The sequence below is a fragment of the Chiloscyllium punctatum genome, chromosome 2 (assembly GCF_047496795.1).
Source record: "Chiloscyllium punctatum isolate Juve2018m chromosome 2, sChiPun1.3, whole genome shotgun sequence".
Taxonomy (NCBI): domain Eukaryota; kingdom Metazoa; phylum Chordata; class Chondrichthyes; order Orectolobiformes; family Hemiscylliidae; genus Chiloscyllium; species Chiloscyllium punctatum.
In genome coordinates, this window is record NC_092740.1 from 44,898,405 (window position 1) to 44,916,592 (window position 18,188).

Below are 18,188 nucleotides of genomic sequence, written 5' to 3' on the forward strand. Positions count from 1 at the left end.
TTTGGGACCCTGTGTGAGAACCTCTCTGGCTATGTTGAGGGTATTTTGAAACCCATTGTACAGGGGACCCCCCAGTTTCTCTCAAGACATTACAGATTTCTTACAGAAACTCAGCACCCACAGACCAGTCGAACCAGGAACATTCCTTGTCATAATGGACTTTTCAATACTTTACACCAGCATCCCCCACGATGACAGCATTTCTGCAATAGCTTCAGTACTCAATACCAACAACAGCCAATCTCCATGCACCATCCTACAACTCACCCACTTCATCCTCAACTGCAACATCTTCACCCTCAACAACTAGTTCTTTATCCAGACACACAGAACAGCGAAAGGGACCAAATCTGCACCACAATATATCAACATTTATTTGCACAAATCCAAACAAAACTTCTTTGCTGCACAGGACCTCTGACCAACACTATACACTGGATACACTGATGACATTTTCTTCCTCTGGACCCATGGCAAGGAGTCATTGAAACAATTACATACTGATTTCAACAAGTTTCATCCCAACATCAGACTTACAATGGACTATTCTTTCAGATCAGTCTCATTCTTGGACACACACACCTCCATTAAGGATGGACATATCAGTAAATATATTAAAACAGTCATCCCCTATGGACAAGCCCTATGCATACACAGGATCTGTTCATGAGGAGGAACATGACAGACAGTTGAAGGTGCTGAAGGACACCATCATAAGAATGGGATATGATGCTCAACTCATCGATCACGAATTCCTACATGCCACAGCGAAAAACCGTACTGACCTCCTCAGGAGACAGACACAGGATACAACCAATAGGGTATCCTTCGTAGTCCAGTACTTCCTGGGAGAATAGAAACGACACCATGATCTTCACAGCCTTGATCACATTATTGATGCAGGTGAGAACCTCACCAAGATCTTCCTACTTCTCACCTTTAAACAACCACCAAACATTAAACAGACCATTGTTTACAGCAAACTACCCAGCCTTCAGGACAACATTACCACAACATTATATAAACTCTGCCACAGCAAACAATGCAAGACGTGTCAGAGCGTCGACATGGAAACTACCATTACACGTGGAGACATCACCCACCAAATGTGTGGCATGTACTCATGTCTATCTCATACACTGTAGGCAAGGATGCCCCGAGGCATGGTATATTGGCTAAACCATACAGAGTCTATAACAGTACATGAATAACTCTGTGAAACAATTGCCAGACAAGTATGTGCCCTCCCAGTGGGGGAGCACTTCAGCGGTCAAGGACATTCGGCCTTGGATCTTCGGGTGAACATCCTCCAAGGCGGACTTCGGGATATGCAACAACAAAGTCGCCGAGCAGAGGCTGATAGCCAAGTTTGGTACCCATAAGGATGGCCTCAACTGGGATCTTGGGTTCATGCCACAACACAGGTGACCCCCACGACACTATACACTCTTAACACACACACTCACAGGCATATTTTCTGTCACACTCGCACACACACTCTATCAAGCATGCACGCAAACACACATTCTCTCCCTCTCTCCCACACACATACTTTCCATCTGTCTCACATACACACACATGCCTATGGAGTGAATTTGCGTTTGCAGATTTGTATTTGCAGATACATTCTATTTTGTTCAAAAATACACAATCCATAGGCAGCCAGTCAATGTGAATTTTATGAATTCCTGCTTTGGAAAAAAAACCAGTCAGACTTCAGGTTGGGAAACAGACAGACTGTAACCTCGCACCTTTCCTGCACGAAGTGAGATGTCACTTTTTTATATATACTGATAAAAGCTTAAGTTATCTTAGGGCTGTGACTTGAAAGAAATTCTGGGGAAAGAAACCTGCATCCCGATTCTAAGTGATTAAAGACTTAACAGCAATCTGGGTTTGTCAATACATCACATCAGTTGTATGACACTTTGATCTTTTCCTTATAAATTCTGTATCCTATGTATCCTGCCCCACTAACTACCCGACAAAGGAGTGGGGCTCTGAAAACTTGTAGTTTCAAATAAACCTGTTGGACTATAACCTGATGTTGTGTGATTTTTAACTTTGTCTATTCCTAGCCAAGACTGGCACCTCCATATCATAAAAAAAAAGCTATTAGTTTGGTTGACTTAAAGCGTGATCACACTTAAGTTTTATCAATGCTCTTAAATTATCAAGGGTTATGCAATGCAGACAGGAAAGTGGAGATGAGGCACCAACCAGGTTAGCCATGATCTTATTCGCGAGTGGATAAAGTTCAAAAAGGCCAAATGCCTACTGCTCTAAGTATTATGTTCCAATGTAAAAAACATAGAAAGTGCAGAAGAGATAGAGAGAGACAAACATAGATGATGGAAAGGTTTGGTAAGGGAATTCCAGGGGTTAGAAGCCATATGATCTGTCAGTGGTGAGGTGAGGAGTGGAGAATGTACAAAAACAGAATTGGAGAATGGCAGACTTCTCAGAGGGACATAGGGCTGAAGAGGATTACCGCATTAGGAAGGAAAAAGGCATTTTTTCTTTGAACACAAAAATGATGAATATTAAGTGGCACAGTGGTAGTATCCCTACCTCTGGATCAACAGACCCGGGTTCAAGGTTCACTTACTCCAGAGATGTGTAATAACATCTGTGCAGGTTGATTAAGAAAAATGTTAAAACTTAAGTTAAAAATTACATAACGCCAGGTTATAGTCCAACAGGTTTATTTGGAGGCACTAGCTTTTGAAGTGCTGCTTCTTCCTCAGGTGGTTGTTAGACTGAAACACAAATGTAGGTTGGTTATCACAGAGGTGATTATATTTAAGTTAGAGCCACTAGATTTTGTGATTTTGCTGGAACGTGATACAACTCTGGGCTTGGGAAAAAATTGTGGCTGTAAAAGCTGCTCCTTTTTTAAGGTGTTTTAGGTGTTGGAGGTGTTTTCTTCGAATTCCAGAAGCAGCAATGACTGTTTTACATGCGATTGCATTGTTTTGGAACTTTGGAGAAAAAAAGATCAAAACAACGGCACTTTTAAAAGAGAGAAGACAGACAAAAGGCAGCACATGGTCAGAGAAGGAGAGAAAGAAAGAAACCTACACTGGTAACTGACACAGCAGTGAATCTGCACAGTGACTGCCTTTGCTTGAATTCAAGGGTCTCTGGACATCACAGTGCATCTAGGAAAACTTAACAAACAGTGAAATTCAAAACTGATCTTGGAGGAACCTGTGTGGAAGAGCTTACAGTACAGGAACACATAAGTGCATAGCTTTTAACGTGTAACCTTGCTGTAAGTTTACAGTAGTGAGTAGAGTGGGTTCTTTCTTGATTATATGCTTTATTGAAATCTGTCTCTTGATTCCTTTCTACTAGAAGGATATTGTGAAACTTGAAAGGGTTCAGAAAAGATTTACAAAGATTTTGCCAGGGTTGGATGATTTGAGCTATAAGAAGGGGCTGATTAGGTTGGGGCTGTTTTCCCTGGAGAATTGGAGGTTGCGGGGTGATGTTATAGAGATTTATAAAATCATAAAGGGCATAGATAGGATAAACAGACAAAGTCTCTTTTTCTGGGCTGGAGGAGTCCAGAAGCAGAGGGCATAGGATTAGGGTGAGAGGGGAAAGATATAAAAGGGACATAAGGGGCAACATTTTCATCCAGAGGGCGGTGCGTTTAAGGAATGAGCTGCCAGAGGAAATGGTGGAGGCTATTACAACTACAACATTTAAAAAGCATCTGGATGGGTACATAAATAGGAAGAGTCTGGAGGGATATGGGCCAAGCACTGGTAAATGGGACTAGATTAGGTTAGGATATCTGGTCAGCATAGACGAGTTCAACCAAAGGGTCTGTTTCCGTGCTGTAAATGTCTATGACCTGAAGTAAATGTCCACCTTGCATAATCAAGTGACACTCTGAAGAGATTGATGCAGCAAATAAATAAGTGTTTTCAAGATATCACTCATTTTTCTTTGCTGTCCATTGATCTACAGGTCTTTGGAGATGCTGAGACCTAAACTATGGAGTTGCAGTGTCAAAGTCTTCTCTGAGGATGTCAGCAGACTGTTCCCCATCTGCTTTGACAGAAACTCATTGCAATAAAATTTGACTAAATGGTTTAATTGTTGTTTCATGTAAGATGAAGATGGTGAAGGATGCAAGAAGGGCTGGCAAGACTTCTCAAAGTGAGAAATGAGGTCACTGGAATTACAGAATTAATTCATCTCTCACATCACTTGCTGCAAGATATTGGAGTGGTCCCTATATACCTGCTACCTCCTCACTTGCTTCCTAGTCATCCAAATATTGAAAACTTTTTCAAATGCAGTCTTCAGTGTTGGATGAAGTTCTGCAGGATTCAGCACACTACTTTGATGTGCGAGTTTCTTTGTAGGGCATCACTAGAACTACTGAGGTGCTGAAATACTTGTTTATGCAGCTCAATGGTATGCTCAAAAATTATGTTGGCAAACACACTCTTAAGTGGCTTAGATCTGGTAGGATTATTGAAGGGATTATTCCTGATGAAGGGCTTTTGCCCAAAACGATGCTGCCTGATCTGCTGTGCTTTTTCAGCACCACTCTTCATCTTGACTTATTGAAGGGGTACCATGAGTCACATTTAAAGAACATCCCTATCCTGCAGCAGTCAATCTGCCCGGTAGAAGGGGCAAATATTAGAGAGATAGTAAAATGTTGCAGGATTAATGCATGATGACAAAATGTTTAGGTATTATTCAAGATCACTAATTACTATCGCCTCATCAATCATCCTCCAAATTCTTTCCCTACTACACAGACCTCTAACATCTATGTTTGGCAATGGTTTCCATATGCAAAAGTAAATGTTTTGTCATGCCATGTAGAACTTTCCAGCAGCTGTGTGATCACACTCTTTGGAGAGAATGTTGTTCCCCATACTTGTACAACCCCAGTTCACACCTAATTGACCGTTACTTAATATATGGTGTGGAGGTGCTGGTTTTGAACTGGGGTGTTCCCCCGAATAGAGGGAACGCTTCAGCCGTCAAAGACATTGAACCTTTGATCTTCGGGTAAGTATCCTCCAAGGCGGCCTTAGAGATACAAAATAATACAGAATCATAATACAAACACAAACTGTTAGCCAAGTTCCATACCCATGAGGAAGGCCTCAACCGTGATCTTGGATTCATGTTGTACTACATGTAACCCCCCCGCCCCCCCCATACCGTCCTGTGCAAAAGCTTCCTTACTGTTACATTTTGACACCGTCACCTTGGAAATTTGTTATCTCTCTACTTTAATTAGTTTTGGACCATTTGTTACTTTGGTTAGACCCTTGGCACCAGCACCATCACATTTTTTATTATCTCTTTGCCATAATTAGTTGGATTATACATCATCTCCTCACTTACTATTCAGCTGTTGATAGCTGCCTGACACTTTTGATCACCTGCAAAGACTTGTTATTCAGCTAGTTGACACTCCACTCATGTTACTTGTATTTATCTTTTGACACTTTTAATCACCTGGAATTATCTTTCCACCTATAAATTCTGTGCCCGTGCACTTCCCTCCACTTCACCTGATGAAGGTTCAGTACTCTGAAAGCTTGTGGTTTCAACTAAACCTGTTGGTCTATAACCTGTTGTCATGTGACTTCTGACATTACTTAATATATCCACTACCTGTCTCTTGTTTCATACATTTCAGGAATCCTTTCAAATATTATTAGGTGATAACATATTCCTTCTTGAATAATTCAATATATACAGTTAAAAAAAAACACAAAATGAAAATTTCCTTTTCATTTCCTTGATCAATGAAATTCCATATGTCCTTTTTCCATTATATCTAATAGTTCCTTAGATTTTGCTCTTTTCTTGATAAAACAATCAGATAGCTAACTGCTGCTGTCCATCAATCTTAATTCAAAAATGCTTCTTTGATTCCAAGCTACAATATTAGTCTTTATTTATTCACACATTACGTTAAGTGTACATCATCCCAGATAGTGACTTACCAATACATAGACAAGTTATTATTGCTGAACTCTTTTTTAAATAGATATTTTTATTGAAAATTTAACATATTTTTACAAGTTTACAAACAAATAAAACCCAAGTATAAACATTGATATACAATTAAATCTTAAATAAATAATAAACAAAAATCTATCAAACAGAAAAAAAGAGACACCGAGAGAAAAAAAACTCAACTAACTACTCATCTAACCTACAACTAACCAGAGTGTATAATTAAATCTCTTACATTAATCAGGGGGTAAAAAAGACGGATAACACATAATTTGAGTAGTGAGATACATGCTCGGAATGTGTTAACATCAAATCATAACAAAACCCGTATTCGTGCAGGATTCCTCTCCCAAGGGGCCCCGGACCAGCCAGGTTCGCCATTTCAATTAACTAAAAGCCCTTATTAGGACAGCCGAAATATCTGTATTTGTGTAATTCAAGAAGGGCTGCCATATTTTATGGAATAATTTGGTCTTTTGGTGCACTATATTTGTAAGGAAGTCAAGGGGAATACATTCCATGATTATTCTGTGCCAATTCGTAAGTCCAGGGGGGCCCTCAGCCACCCAGTTTACCAAAATAGTTTTCCTTGCACAGAAAGAGAGAATAGAAAATAATCTCTTCCCGTGCATATCCAGGGACGGTAAGTTCGAAAAGCCAAAATGGAGAGATACCGGATCCACTCTAATTTCCGTTCCTAAAATTTCTGTCAGAGCATTTGCTACTTTAGTTCAATATCTACGGATCTTATGACGGGTCCATAAGCAACGTACAAGAGTGCCCACCTCTACTTTACATTTGGGACACACTGGCAAAATTTAAGGCAGGACCATCTCCAATCGGTCCGGTGCTATAAGTATCTTCAACTGAATGGCCTGAGTTATGTTGCAGATAGAGATTTTTCTGGCATTTTCCCAAATGTCACTCCATATTCCTATAGAGATTTCCAGTCCCAAATCCTGATCTCATGTTTTAAGCAGATTGACCATATCTTCCGATACTTCATCATGTAATAAATGATAAATAGTGCTGACCGAAGATACCCCCATTGACCATAACACTCTACATTCTCTGTCTGATTTATAAAGACTATCTAATAGCGTAGTCTTCTTCTGTATGTAATCTCAAATATGGAAGTATCGAAAGAGATCACCATTAGGAAATCTAAATTTCTGATGCAGCTGTTCAAAAGACATCAGGACCCCTTCTTTAAACAGATCCCCTAAACAGGAGACACCCCTGGATCTCCAGAGTTTGAAAGTGGCATCTGTAAACCCCGGTTGAAATCCCCATGCTCCCACTATCGGAGCATAGGGGGATGTTTTATGTGAGTTGCCCTCATTTTGCCACATTATATTCCAAGCTTTAATTATGTTTAGTATTATAGGGTTTTTACGGTGATCCGTAATGATTTTCCTCTTGTCTGAAAACAAGAGGTTAATAAGTGGGCATTTTACTTGAGAAGCCTCGATGTTCAGCCAGCTTGATTGTAGGTCAGACAAGACCCAATCGGCAATGTAGCTTAATAGGGAACTTAACTGATATTTCCTAAAATCTGGAAAATCCAGTCCTCCCTTTCCTGTGGGAGCTGTAGCTTCTTCAGCTTAATGAGGGGCCGTCTATGATTCCAGATGAAGGAACCCAGCCAGCCATACAATTTGCGTAGTGCCAGCCTCGGCAGCATCACTGGAAGCATTCTCATAGGGTATAGGTGACATGCCAGGACATTCAGTTTAATTAGTGCTATTCTGCCTAACCAGGAAGTTGGAAGGTCTCCCCATCGCTGGAGGTCCTGCCTTATCCTTTCCAGTAAATGCACAAAGTTAGCCTTGTATAGCTGGCCAAATACTGGGGTGACAAAAATGCCTAAATATTAGAAACCCTCCAGGGACCACCGAAAGGGAAAGTGGGATCCGTCCAATAGGTAAGATATACTAGCAAGGCCACCCATTGGCATAGCCTCCGATTTTGAAAAATTAATTTTATAGCCTGAAAATGCACTAAATGTATTAATAACTTGGATTAAGGAGGCACGGACATCAGGGGATTACTGAGAAATAGAAGAACATCATCTGCACAAAGGGTAATTTTATGTTTACCTGTACCAATCCTCGGGGCCGTTATATTAGGGTCAGCCTATATAGCTTCTGCTAGTGGCTCAATTATTAGCGTAAATAGCAATAGAGGACATCCCTAACGGCAGCCCCTACCCACACTGAAGCTATCTGAGCCTAATCCCTTGGTAATCACAACTGCTTTGCGATCACTATACAATGTTGAGACCCATTTGGTAAACACCTTTCCAACGCCAAACCTTTCCAATGTGTAAACCAGATATGACCATTCAACCCTATCGAATGCCTTTTCCGCATTTAATGAGACAACTACTCCTGGTATCTTTCCCTGGTGGCAGGCTTGAATCACATGCAAAACCCTTCTAACATTATTGGATGATCTACAGCCCTTAATAAACCCCGTCTGATCCTCCTTTATGATGTGTGGCAATAGCCTTTCTAGCCTCAATGCTAACGTTTTAGAAAGAATTTTAAAATCTACATTTCGCAAGGATATTGATCTGTATAAAGCGCAATCTTCTGAGTCCTTTCCTTTTTTGAGAATAAGAGAGATATTTGCCTCTTTCAGCGAAGGCGGGAGACAGCCCTGACTGTATGAGCAGTTATACATGTCCATAAGTGGACCAGCCAATATTCCTGTAAATTCTTTATAGAATTCAGCTTGAAAGGCATCTGGGCCAGGTGCCTTACCGCTCTGAAGTTGCCTGATTGCGTCAAGTATTTCTTGGCTGGTTAAGGGAACATTCAGCACCGTAACCTGTTCCGGAGTTAGGTCCAGAAAGGTCAGGTTTTTAAAAAATGACTGCATCCTCCTAGCTCTATCTTTGCAATCCTGCGATTTATATAATTCAGAATAAAATTTTCTAAAGATTGTGTTAATCCTTTTATGATCATGAGTCAGAATACCAGTACTTCCCTTGACAGACGTAATAGTTTGAGGGGCCTTTTCTTCTTCGCAAGAAATGCTAAAATCTACCAGATTTATCGCCAAATTCATAAAACTATTGTTTTGTAAATAATATTTCCCTCTTAGCCGTATGGGTAAGCACGGTGTTTAGAGCTGTCCTAAGGGCCATAATCCTTTGTAATTTGATAATAGAAGGTCTGTCAGCGTATGCTGTTTCAGCCGCTTTTAAGCGAGCTTCAAGCAGATGCTGTTGTTCTCCCTTTAATTTTTTCTGGGTCACTGAGTATGAAATGATCAAACCTCACGCATAAGCTTTGATAGTCTCCCACATCATTGATGGGTCGCTAGCCGTACCTGAATTAATTTCTAAAAAAGTTTTTAATTCTTGAGAGAAGTACTTTACAAATTTACTATCTTTCATCGGGAAGGGATCCATACGCCAATGCCGGGGGGATGTCTCATTGTTCCTCGCCTTGATTTCCATATATACGGCAGCGTGATCAGAAATTGTTATATTACCTATTTTACAGGATGATATGGAATTTTAAAAAATCGAGGGGGCACAAAACATATCAATTCTGGTATGACAATTATGAGAATTGGAGTAAAAAGAAATATCTCTGCCCTGTGGGTGAAGGCATCTCCACATATTTACTACTCCTAATTATTTGTTCAAAGTCACCAATTGTCTGACTCTGGGGGATACTCCTGCAGTACTCTTGGGAATCCTATCGATTTCCAGATCCATAATACAATTAAAATCTCCCCCTTTCATTGTATGACGAGCACCGAGAGCCATCAACTTTGAGAAGGCTTCCGTTACAAATTTAAAAGTATGTGCCAGGGGACAATACAGATTTAAGATCCCATATTCCTCTCCATTTATAAGGGGTTTAATCAGAATATATCGTCCAGATTCATCTTTTATCTGATTTAGGATTTTGAAAGGGAGATTCTTCCGAATAAGGATAACAACTCCCCTACTTTTTGAGCTGAAGGAAGAAAAGATGGCCTGATCAAATCCACCCTGTCATAATTTCAAGTATTCTTTATCCAATAAGTGTGTCTCCTGTAGGAAAGCTATATCAACCCTTTCTTTCTTGAGGTTTGATAATATTTTCTTCCTTTTGATTGGTGAATTACCCCTGCCTGACATTCCAGGTGCACCATTTAATTGACTAATTAACCATAATCACCGGGCAAGTCCGAAACCCCTCGGGAGAAGAAACCCTATCCAAAACATCCCGAGCGTAGAGCATATAAAATTCACAAAAATAAAGGCTCTTTAATACAATCAGTTCAATATAATAAAAACTATTTCTAAATAAAAAAAAACATATTTAAACGAGATTTTCCCCCCTTGTTTCCGGGGGCATCACTTCCTTTCCAAAAGCCCATCATATCCTCTCCCAACCAGTGCCCCACCCTTGACCCAGGCACCCCACGATAGGATAAAGAAAATTCAAATATACTACTGAGCTAGAATTAACAATGAGCATCCTACCCCTCCCCCCCACCCACACCAACACCTGGATATATTTGAGAATGTTAATACCATGTATGAACATATATAACTATAAAATTATAGTCTCCACAAGTAATAATTAAATATAATAATACAAAATAACAGGGGAAAACAACCCCGCTCCTAAAGACAGAGATAAAATAGGATAAGGTAACCATCTCCCCCCATCTACATTAATTAGATCCCCTGGCATATATATATAAAAAAAAGAGGGGAGGGAAAATCGCTAAGTAGAGAACAAATAAATAAACCCTCTCCCTACCCCCTGGAGATAATATTAAACAGTAAGGTAATGAAAGGGATTAATAATAAAAAAAGAGGGTGTAAACTGGGGTGGGGGGAGGGCAAGACAACACCAATTAACTCTTACAATTTATCTTAGAGAGCCCAAAGGACCCTTCATGGTTAAAGCGTAGCGTTGCTGAGTAGCGCAAGGAGTACTGAATATTTAAGTCCCTTAAATGCTTCTACACTTCGTCAAACGCCTTCCTCTTTCAGACCAGACCTGGGGAAAAGTCGTGGAATAACATAATCTTGGATCCTTTATAAATCATGGCTTGGGGATCTTTCTGGAAGCTTCTAAGAGTATCTGCCTTTCCTTGTAGCTCTGTAGCCGGAACAGGACCGGGCGGGGCGCTGGTATGAGCCAGGCCCGCGCATTGCAACCCGGTAGGCCCATTCCACCCTTACCTGGCCTGATCCAGCCTCCAGATTTAACAGCTGTGGAAGCCACTGCTTGAGGAACGCTGTAAGCTGGCCTTCCTCTTCCCGTTCAGGAAGGCCCAGCAAACTAATATCTTTTCAACGACCTCGAGAATCGAGGTTGTCGACGTGATTCTCTAAGGTCCGGACTCGATCCATGACCGATTCTGCTATAATGTCGGAGGTTGCAGCTTTTAGCTCCGCCCCTCTGACCCGGCGCTCGATTTTCTCAATGTCTCAGTCATGCTTTTGTAGCGCGGTCGAGAGTGAATTCCATCTGCTCTGGGACTCTTCGATTAAGGCGTCGATCTTCACGTCAAGTTTGGAAATTATTTCCACTAGACTCGCCACCGTAGGTAAGTCCCCCGGAGCGGCTGCGGACGCCTCTACTGCAGCTGGAGAGGGTGGGGGAGGGGTTCCTGCCTGCTGAGAGCTGTGGGCTCCCTTCCCTTTAGTCATTTTTACAGGAGATTAAATTGTTTAAATTCAGTACTGCAACTAATTACATTAAGTTAAAACTATTTTAAATGATTTGGTAAGTGTGGTAGAGGCGGGTGGCCCACTTTGCCCAAGTCTTGAGAGGAGCACTATAGACTCAGACTTGCTGGGTCGCCGCCATCTTGTATCCCCCTATTCCAATATTTTTACTAAGAAAACACCATGCCTACCAATATCACTAAGATAAAATAATTTTCACTAGTCTTCTGTTCTTTTTGGGTATGAAAGATACTTTACCTCTTGTTACTTACTATAATTCCTTTAGAATCTATAAACGTGTGACCTACACCATGCAACCTTAAAGAATGGACATGAACAGTCTCATTCCCATGTTGTACAATTTTTATTCTTCCACGAAGCTGCCCTAGGTCCTCTTAATAAGATATCTATCTTGGACTGAAACTGGTTTCCAAAGGTGTTACATTTCATCTTAAGACTCACAGGATTCTTTGAGGTTTCCGCTTTTCAGCCTGCAATGTAATATGGTCAAAAGTTCCAAAAACGTAGCTCCCTACCCAAGTTGGGACTAGTCACTTATTACTGATAGATCTTCAGGATTCCTACCAAAAATGAACTGGTTTGGACTATATCCTCCAATTGTTGTCAACAACTTCTTGGCTTGGACAGCTCATTCTACTGCAAGTGATAAAACTTTGGCAGATCAGCTAAACTGTAAATTATGAACATTTTGTCCATTCCTGCATGGTTCCTTGTGCACACTCCCTTGCTAAAAAGATGTTCCTCTGGCATGTGTATAAATGCCATGTTTATATCAGCATAAACGCCTCTAAATACACCATTAGCAAACGACAGCTTTCTGTCCTCGGCATGCTGCAAAGCTCCAGTGAATTACAGCACAAACTGGAGGAACAACATCTCATCTTCAGACTAGGCACTTTACAATCTTCTGGGCTCAATATTGAGTTCAACACCTTTAAACATGAACCCATTCCCACTCCTTCCCTTTCTTGTAGCTTGACTTGTTACATTGTCTGTTACCATGTCCTCTCTCCCCTCCCCCTAATCCAGTGGGACTGTGTATTCTTTCCTGCCTGGCAGTTAGACACACCATTGTTCTGCCATTTTCGTACTGCAATCACTTAATCTGCACCACCACCCCCACTGCATAAAGACTGCCCCCTCACACTTCACTTTAGCTGTGATGAAGAGTCATCTAGACTCGAAACATTAGTTTGCTCTCTCTGCATGGATGCTGTGTGACCCACTGTGATTTCCAGCATGTTTTGTTTTGTGTTCTTTGTAGTCAATTATCAAAATCAGAGGAGAAGTGGTTAAACTTACCAGCCCCAGTAACAGGACACTGATGGCCTGGTTAAAATACGTGTGTACCATATAATAGGGGATATGACTGTAATAGCCCAATAACAAAGAAAAATTAACGTTGAAAGCAGAAGAAGTCTTGCAGGAAATGCAGACGTGACTAGATGAATGCAAGCTGCTTGCGAACTTCCCTTCAAATAGATCCAAGAAACTGATTTGTGGTCTCCACATCCCATGTACTGGGTTTGGATTCCAAAACTAGCCCAGCTTACCTGCTGCCCTCTAACAGGTCCAGCAATTGCTGATGTTCATTGCTCAGGCTGATGCTGCTTTTGTCATCGCCTTCCAAATAGAGCAAACAATAACAGCAACCATTATAAGCAGATGACGGTTACTGAAGATAACCAAGTGAGAATATCAGAAGGAAGTGAGCCAAAATCTGGAAACTTTTCTGGCAATCCAAACAGCAAAAAGCACACAGAAAACATGATCCAAATGTTTACAGCTGAATGCAATTTTACATAGGGTTTAAGTGGCTCCAAGTGACCAATCCCACCAGGTTTTACTAGCTTGTCCAGCACCAGACAGATTGCATGACCTTTTGGTTAATATGGTTAAATGCATCAGAGAGCTCCAATTTTCTGTATTCATGAGGCCTCTGTCTCTTTGAGGTGAGAGAGGGAGAGAGAGGCAGTGGTGAGGTTGTAATTGTAAATAATACATAATGCACTGGGAACACTGCTAAAGTACTTTAGCTCAAATTTAACCACTCTTTCACTTGGTTTAACCTGATGTGGTGTTTTGCTAAAATTGATACAAGCAACATTTTATCTCCAGAAGTATGCTTCTTCATTCATTTCTCATGCATTGCAATAATGAGTAGATATTAAACAATACTAACCAACCCTAATTTAATCCAAAAACTGCAGAATAGAAAAGTAATCATTGTGGAAGTCAATGGAAAATTTATTGTTATCCCATTTGTTTACTTGTAGCGGATGAAAATGAAATCAAGCAGTGAGAGACTGCAATAAGCTCTGTGAACCAAGTTAGAAATCAATCAGATCAATGAAGTATTACAAACAATACTCATTATGCTGTCAACTCATGATCTCCTTCTATACTGTATAATTGAATCAATTGAACAGATATTTTTATTATTAATACGTAATTCTGGGCTATTTTAAAAATAGAAATAATGTCGTGTCTGGGCTGTTCAAAACAAAATGACAGCAAGCTGATCTCCAATATGTCTGAACGTTAAACTATGCTTTGCTCTCTAAATTCAGAAATCCAATCTTACACCGAGCAGTATTTGTGTATGTCTAGCACTATTCAGAATACACCACACTGGGTTATGCACTCTTTTATATTGGTAACAGATTTAATTGCAGGAAGACCTTTTTCATCTTACCATATTCTCCAAGTTTGCATCATGTATATATCCCCGCAGAAGCAAAATATCTGACTCCAGTGAATGCCTTATCTTGTTATCCACAGTCAGTATAAAAGTGTTTGGTCCACTTCTGCGCTTCTGTAGTTTGTGGCTGTCACCATAAGTCTTTGAGATTCCAACTGATGGTGTGACTCGGGAATTCTCAATACTAAGAAAGTGAAAAAGAGGACCAAAACATGTTTCAATATAGTCTTCTTTGCAACAGCTCTGAAACATTAATAATACTTCTCTTGAACAATTTAAAACAATAAGTCACAAATGAAAGTTGCTTTATATCATGTGTTTTACAAACTCTCAAAGGGCTTAAGAACATAAGAAATAGGAGCAAGAGTAGGTCATCTGGCTCCTAGAGTCTGCTCCACCATTCAATAAGGTCATGGCTGATCATTTTGTAGACTCAGCTCCACTTATGCGTCCACTCACCATAATCCTTAATTCCTTTACTCTTCAAAAATCAATCTTTGCTTTAAAAGACATTCCATGAGGTAGCCATTGGGCCATTGTGCAGGGAATTCTACAGATTCACAACCCTTTGCAAAAAGAAGTTCCTTTTCAACTCAGTCCTAAATCTACTCCCCCTTATTTTGAGGATATGCCCCCAGTTCGAGTTTCACCCACCAGTAGAAACAACTTGCCTGCTTCTATCTTATCTAGCTTCACAGTCAACAAAGTCAGTTTGAGATGCTGTCACAGGTATAATGTGGGAAAACATAGCAGGCAACTTGTGCAAAGTATGGTCTCGCAATACAAAGGAGGTAACAACCTGGTTTTGTTTTTGTAATATTCATTAAGAAATACATGTTGGGTAATACAAAGGAGGACTCATTTCTTCTTCACTGTAAATTTACACATCACACCAACCCAAAACAGCAGACAACTCAGTTTAAGATTATTTGAATGTGTCAGATGAGATTATATAGTCTAGTCCCCGGGTTACTAAGAGTACTACTCATAGAGTCATAAAAGGTATCCAGCACGGAAACAGTACCTTCGGTCCAACTCATGCATGCCAACCAAACATCCCAGCCCAATCCAGTCAAGTTTGCCAGCACTTAGCCTCTATCCCTCGAAACCCTTCCTATTCATATATCCATCCAGATGCCTTTTAAGTGTTGTAATTGTACCAGCCTCCACCGCTTCCTCTGGTAGCTCCTTCCATACACACACCACTCTGCAGGAAAATGTTGCCCCTTAGGTCACTTCTATATCTTTCCCCTCTCATCCTAAACCTATGCCCTCTAGTTCTGGACTTTCCCATACCAGGAAAAAGACATTGTCTATTTATCCCATCCATGCCCCTCATGATTTTATAAACCTTGATATGGTCACTCCTCAGCCTCCAGTGCTCCAGGGAAAACAGCCCCATCCTATTCAGCTTCAAATCCTCCAACCCTAGCAACATGCATATAAATCTTTTCTGAACCCTTTCAACTTCCACAACATCCTTCCAATAGGAAGGAGACCAGAATTGCACACAATATTCCAAACGTGGCCTAACCAATGTCCTGTACATTCACAGTATGACCTCCCAACTCCTATACTCAATGCTCTGACCAATAAAGGAAAGCATACCAAATGCCTTCTTCACTATCCTATCTACCTGTGACTCTACTTTCAAGGAACTATGACGCTGCATTCAGAGGTCTCTTTGTTCAGTAACATTCCCCAGGACCTTACCATTAAGTGTATAAATCCTGCTCTGATTTGCCTTTCCAAATTGCATGGCATCACATTTAGCTAAATTAAACTCCACCTGCACTCCTAACCATTGGCCCATCTGATCACGTTATCATTGTACTCTGAGGTAACTTTCACTCCACCTCCAATCTTGGTGCCATTGGCAAACTTACTAATTATACTTCCTATGATCACATCCAAATCATTTATATAAATGATGAAAAGCAGTGGACCCAGCACCAACCATTGTTGCACACCACTGGTCACTGGCCTCCAGTCAGAAAAACACCCCTCTACCACCACCCTCTGTCTTCTACCTTTGAGCCAGTTCTGTATCCAAGTAGCTAGTTCTCCCTGTACTCCATGAGATCTAACCTTGCCAACCAGTCTCCCATGGGGAACCTTGTCGAAGGCCTTACCAAAGTCCATATACATCATTACTACTGTTCTACTGTCATCAATCCTTTTTGTTACTTCTTGCTAAGTCAAAGTTGATATCTACAAAGCTTTGCATAAATACAGCACGTTATAATTGAGAAATGATCATTTTTGTTTCATCCATTTCTGTACTTAATATCATTTTTGGTGCTGAGAAGTATTTTTATTATTCATTCTCAAGATGTAGGCATCACTGGATAGGCCAGCATTTATTGCTATCCCCAAATGATTTGGAGGAGATGATGGTGAGCTGACTTCTGAAACCACTGCAGTTAATTTTATGTAGGTATAATCACAGTGCTATTAGGGAGCGATTTTCCATGATTTTGACGTAGCAACACTGAAGGTTCTGAAGGGTATAGCTCCACATCTGGATGGTCAGTGACCTGCAGTGTGGTGGTGTTCCCATGTGGTAAAAGTCATGGGTTTGCAACATACTTTTGAAGGAGTCTTGGTGAGTTGTTGCACTGCATCTTGTAGATAATACCATAGTGTGCAACACTGGTACAGAGAGTGAACCTTGAAGGTGTCAAATGGGGTGCGCTTCAAGTAGACTACTTTATCCTGAATGGTATAAGCTTTTTTAGAGCTGTTAGAGCTGTCTGAAAATATTCATTCATCACGCTCCTAACTTGTGCCTTCACAATAGTGGATAGGGATGAGGGATCAGGAAGTGGATTTCTTGCAGTCGAATTGACCTGCTCATGTGTTTATATGGCTCATCACAGTATTTCTATGGCTGGTCCAGTTCAGCTTCTATTCAATGCCAACCGCAGGATGTTGGTGGCTGGGTATTCAGTGAAGTTATTGCCAGTTAATGTCGTGGGGAAATGGTAGATTCTTTCTTGTTAAGGTCATTGCCTGGCACTTGTGTGATGCGAATGATAATTGCCATTTATCAGACCAAGACTGAATGCTGTCCAGGTCTTGTTGCATTTAGACACAGAATATGAAGTATGTGATGTCATGAAGAATGTTGAACCTGGACATTGTACAGCCATCTGCAATTACCTCCACTTCTGACCTCGTGATGCGGGGACATTCATTGGTGAAGTAAATGCTTGAACCTAGAACACTACTTGGGGAACTCCTGTGGTGATGTCCTGAGACTCATATGAATCATCTTCAACAACAACAACCACTTTCCTTTATGCTAATTATGATTCCAAAGAGCAGAGAGTTTTCCCTTGATTATTATTGATTCTGGTTTTGTGAGGGCTCTTTTGTGTGACACTTAGTGAAATGCTACCTTGTAGTGAAAGTAATTAGCCCTCACTTCCTCACTTGAATTCAACTCATTTGTCCATTTTTAGACTGAAGCTGAATTGGGAGATGGCACATGGCAGAGTGACACTAGGCATACAGACATACAAGATGGTCACTGAACCATATGTTGGCCACTTGACACACAAGATGGCCACCAGACCACAATATGGAGAAAGACAGCAAAGCAAACACAGACACAGCCTGGGGGCACCAGAATACCAGCACGATGCACTCACAACCTAGTTGACTAGTTTAAGGCGAGTGAGGCCAAGAATACACATGAGTAGCATATACTGTCTGCAAAAGCGTCTGAGTCCAGCCAACACCTTTGATAGAAAGGCTAACAGTTTGATACAAACC

General features: G+C 40.8%; 1 protein-coding gene across 1 annotated transcript in view; it reads right to left on the reverse strand.

Annotated features, from left to right (window-relative positions):
- The window catches only part of arhgef28a (Rho guanine nucleotide exchange factor (GEF) 28a), a 462,887-nt gene that overhangs the window by 320,440 nt on the left and 124,259 nt on the right, over positions 1 to 18,188 (reverse strand). Inside the window, exon 6 of the mRNA XM_072548108.1 lies at positions 14,406 to 14,595. Within this exon, the coding sequence (XP_072404209.1) occupies positions 14,406 to 14,595 (190 nt within the window). The remainder of the gene's footprint in view (positions 1 to 14,405; positions 14,596 to 18,188) is intronic.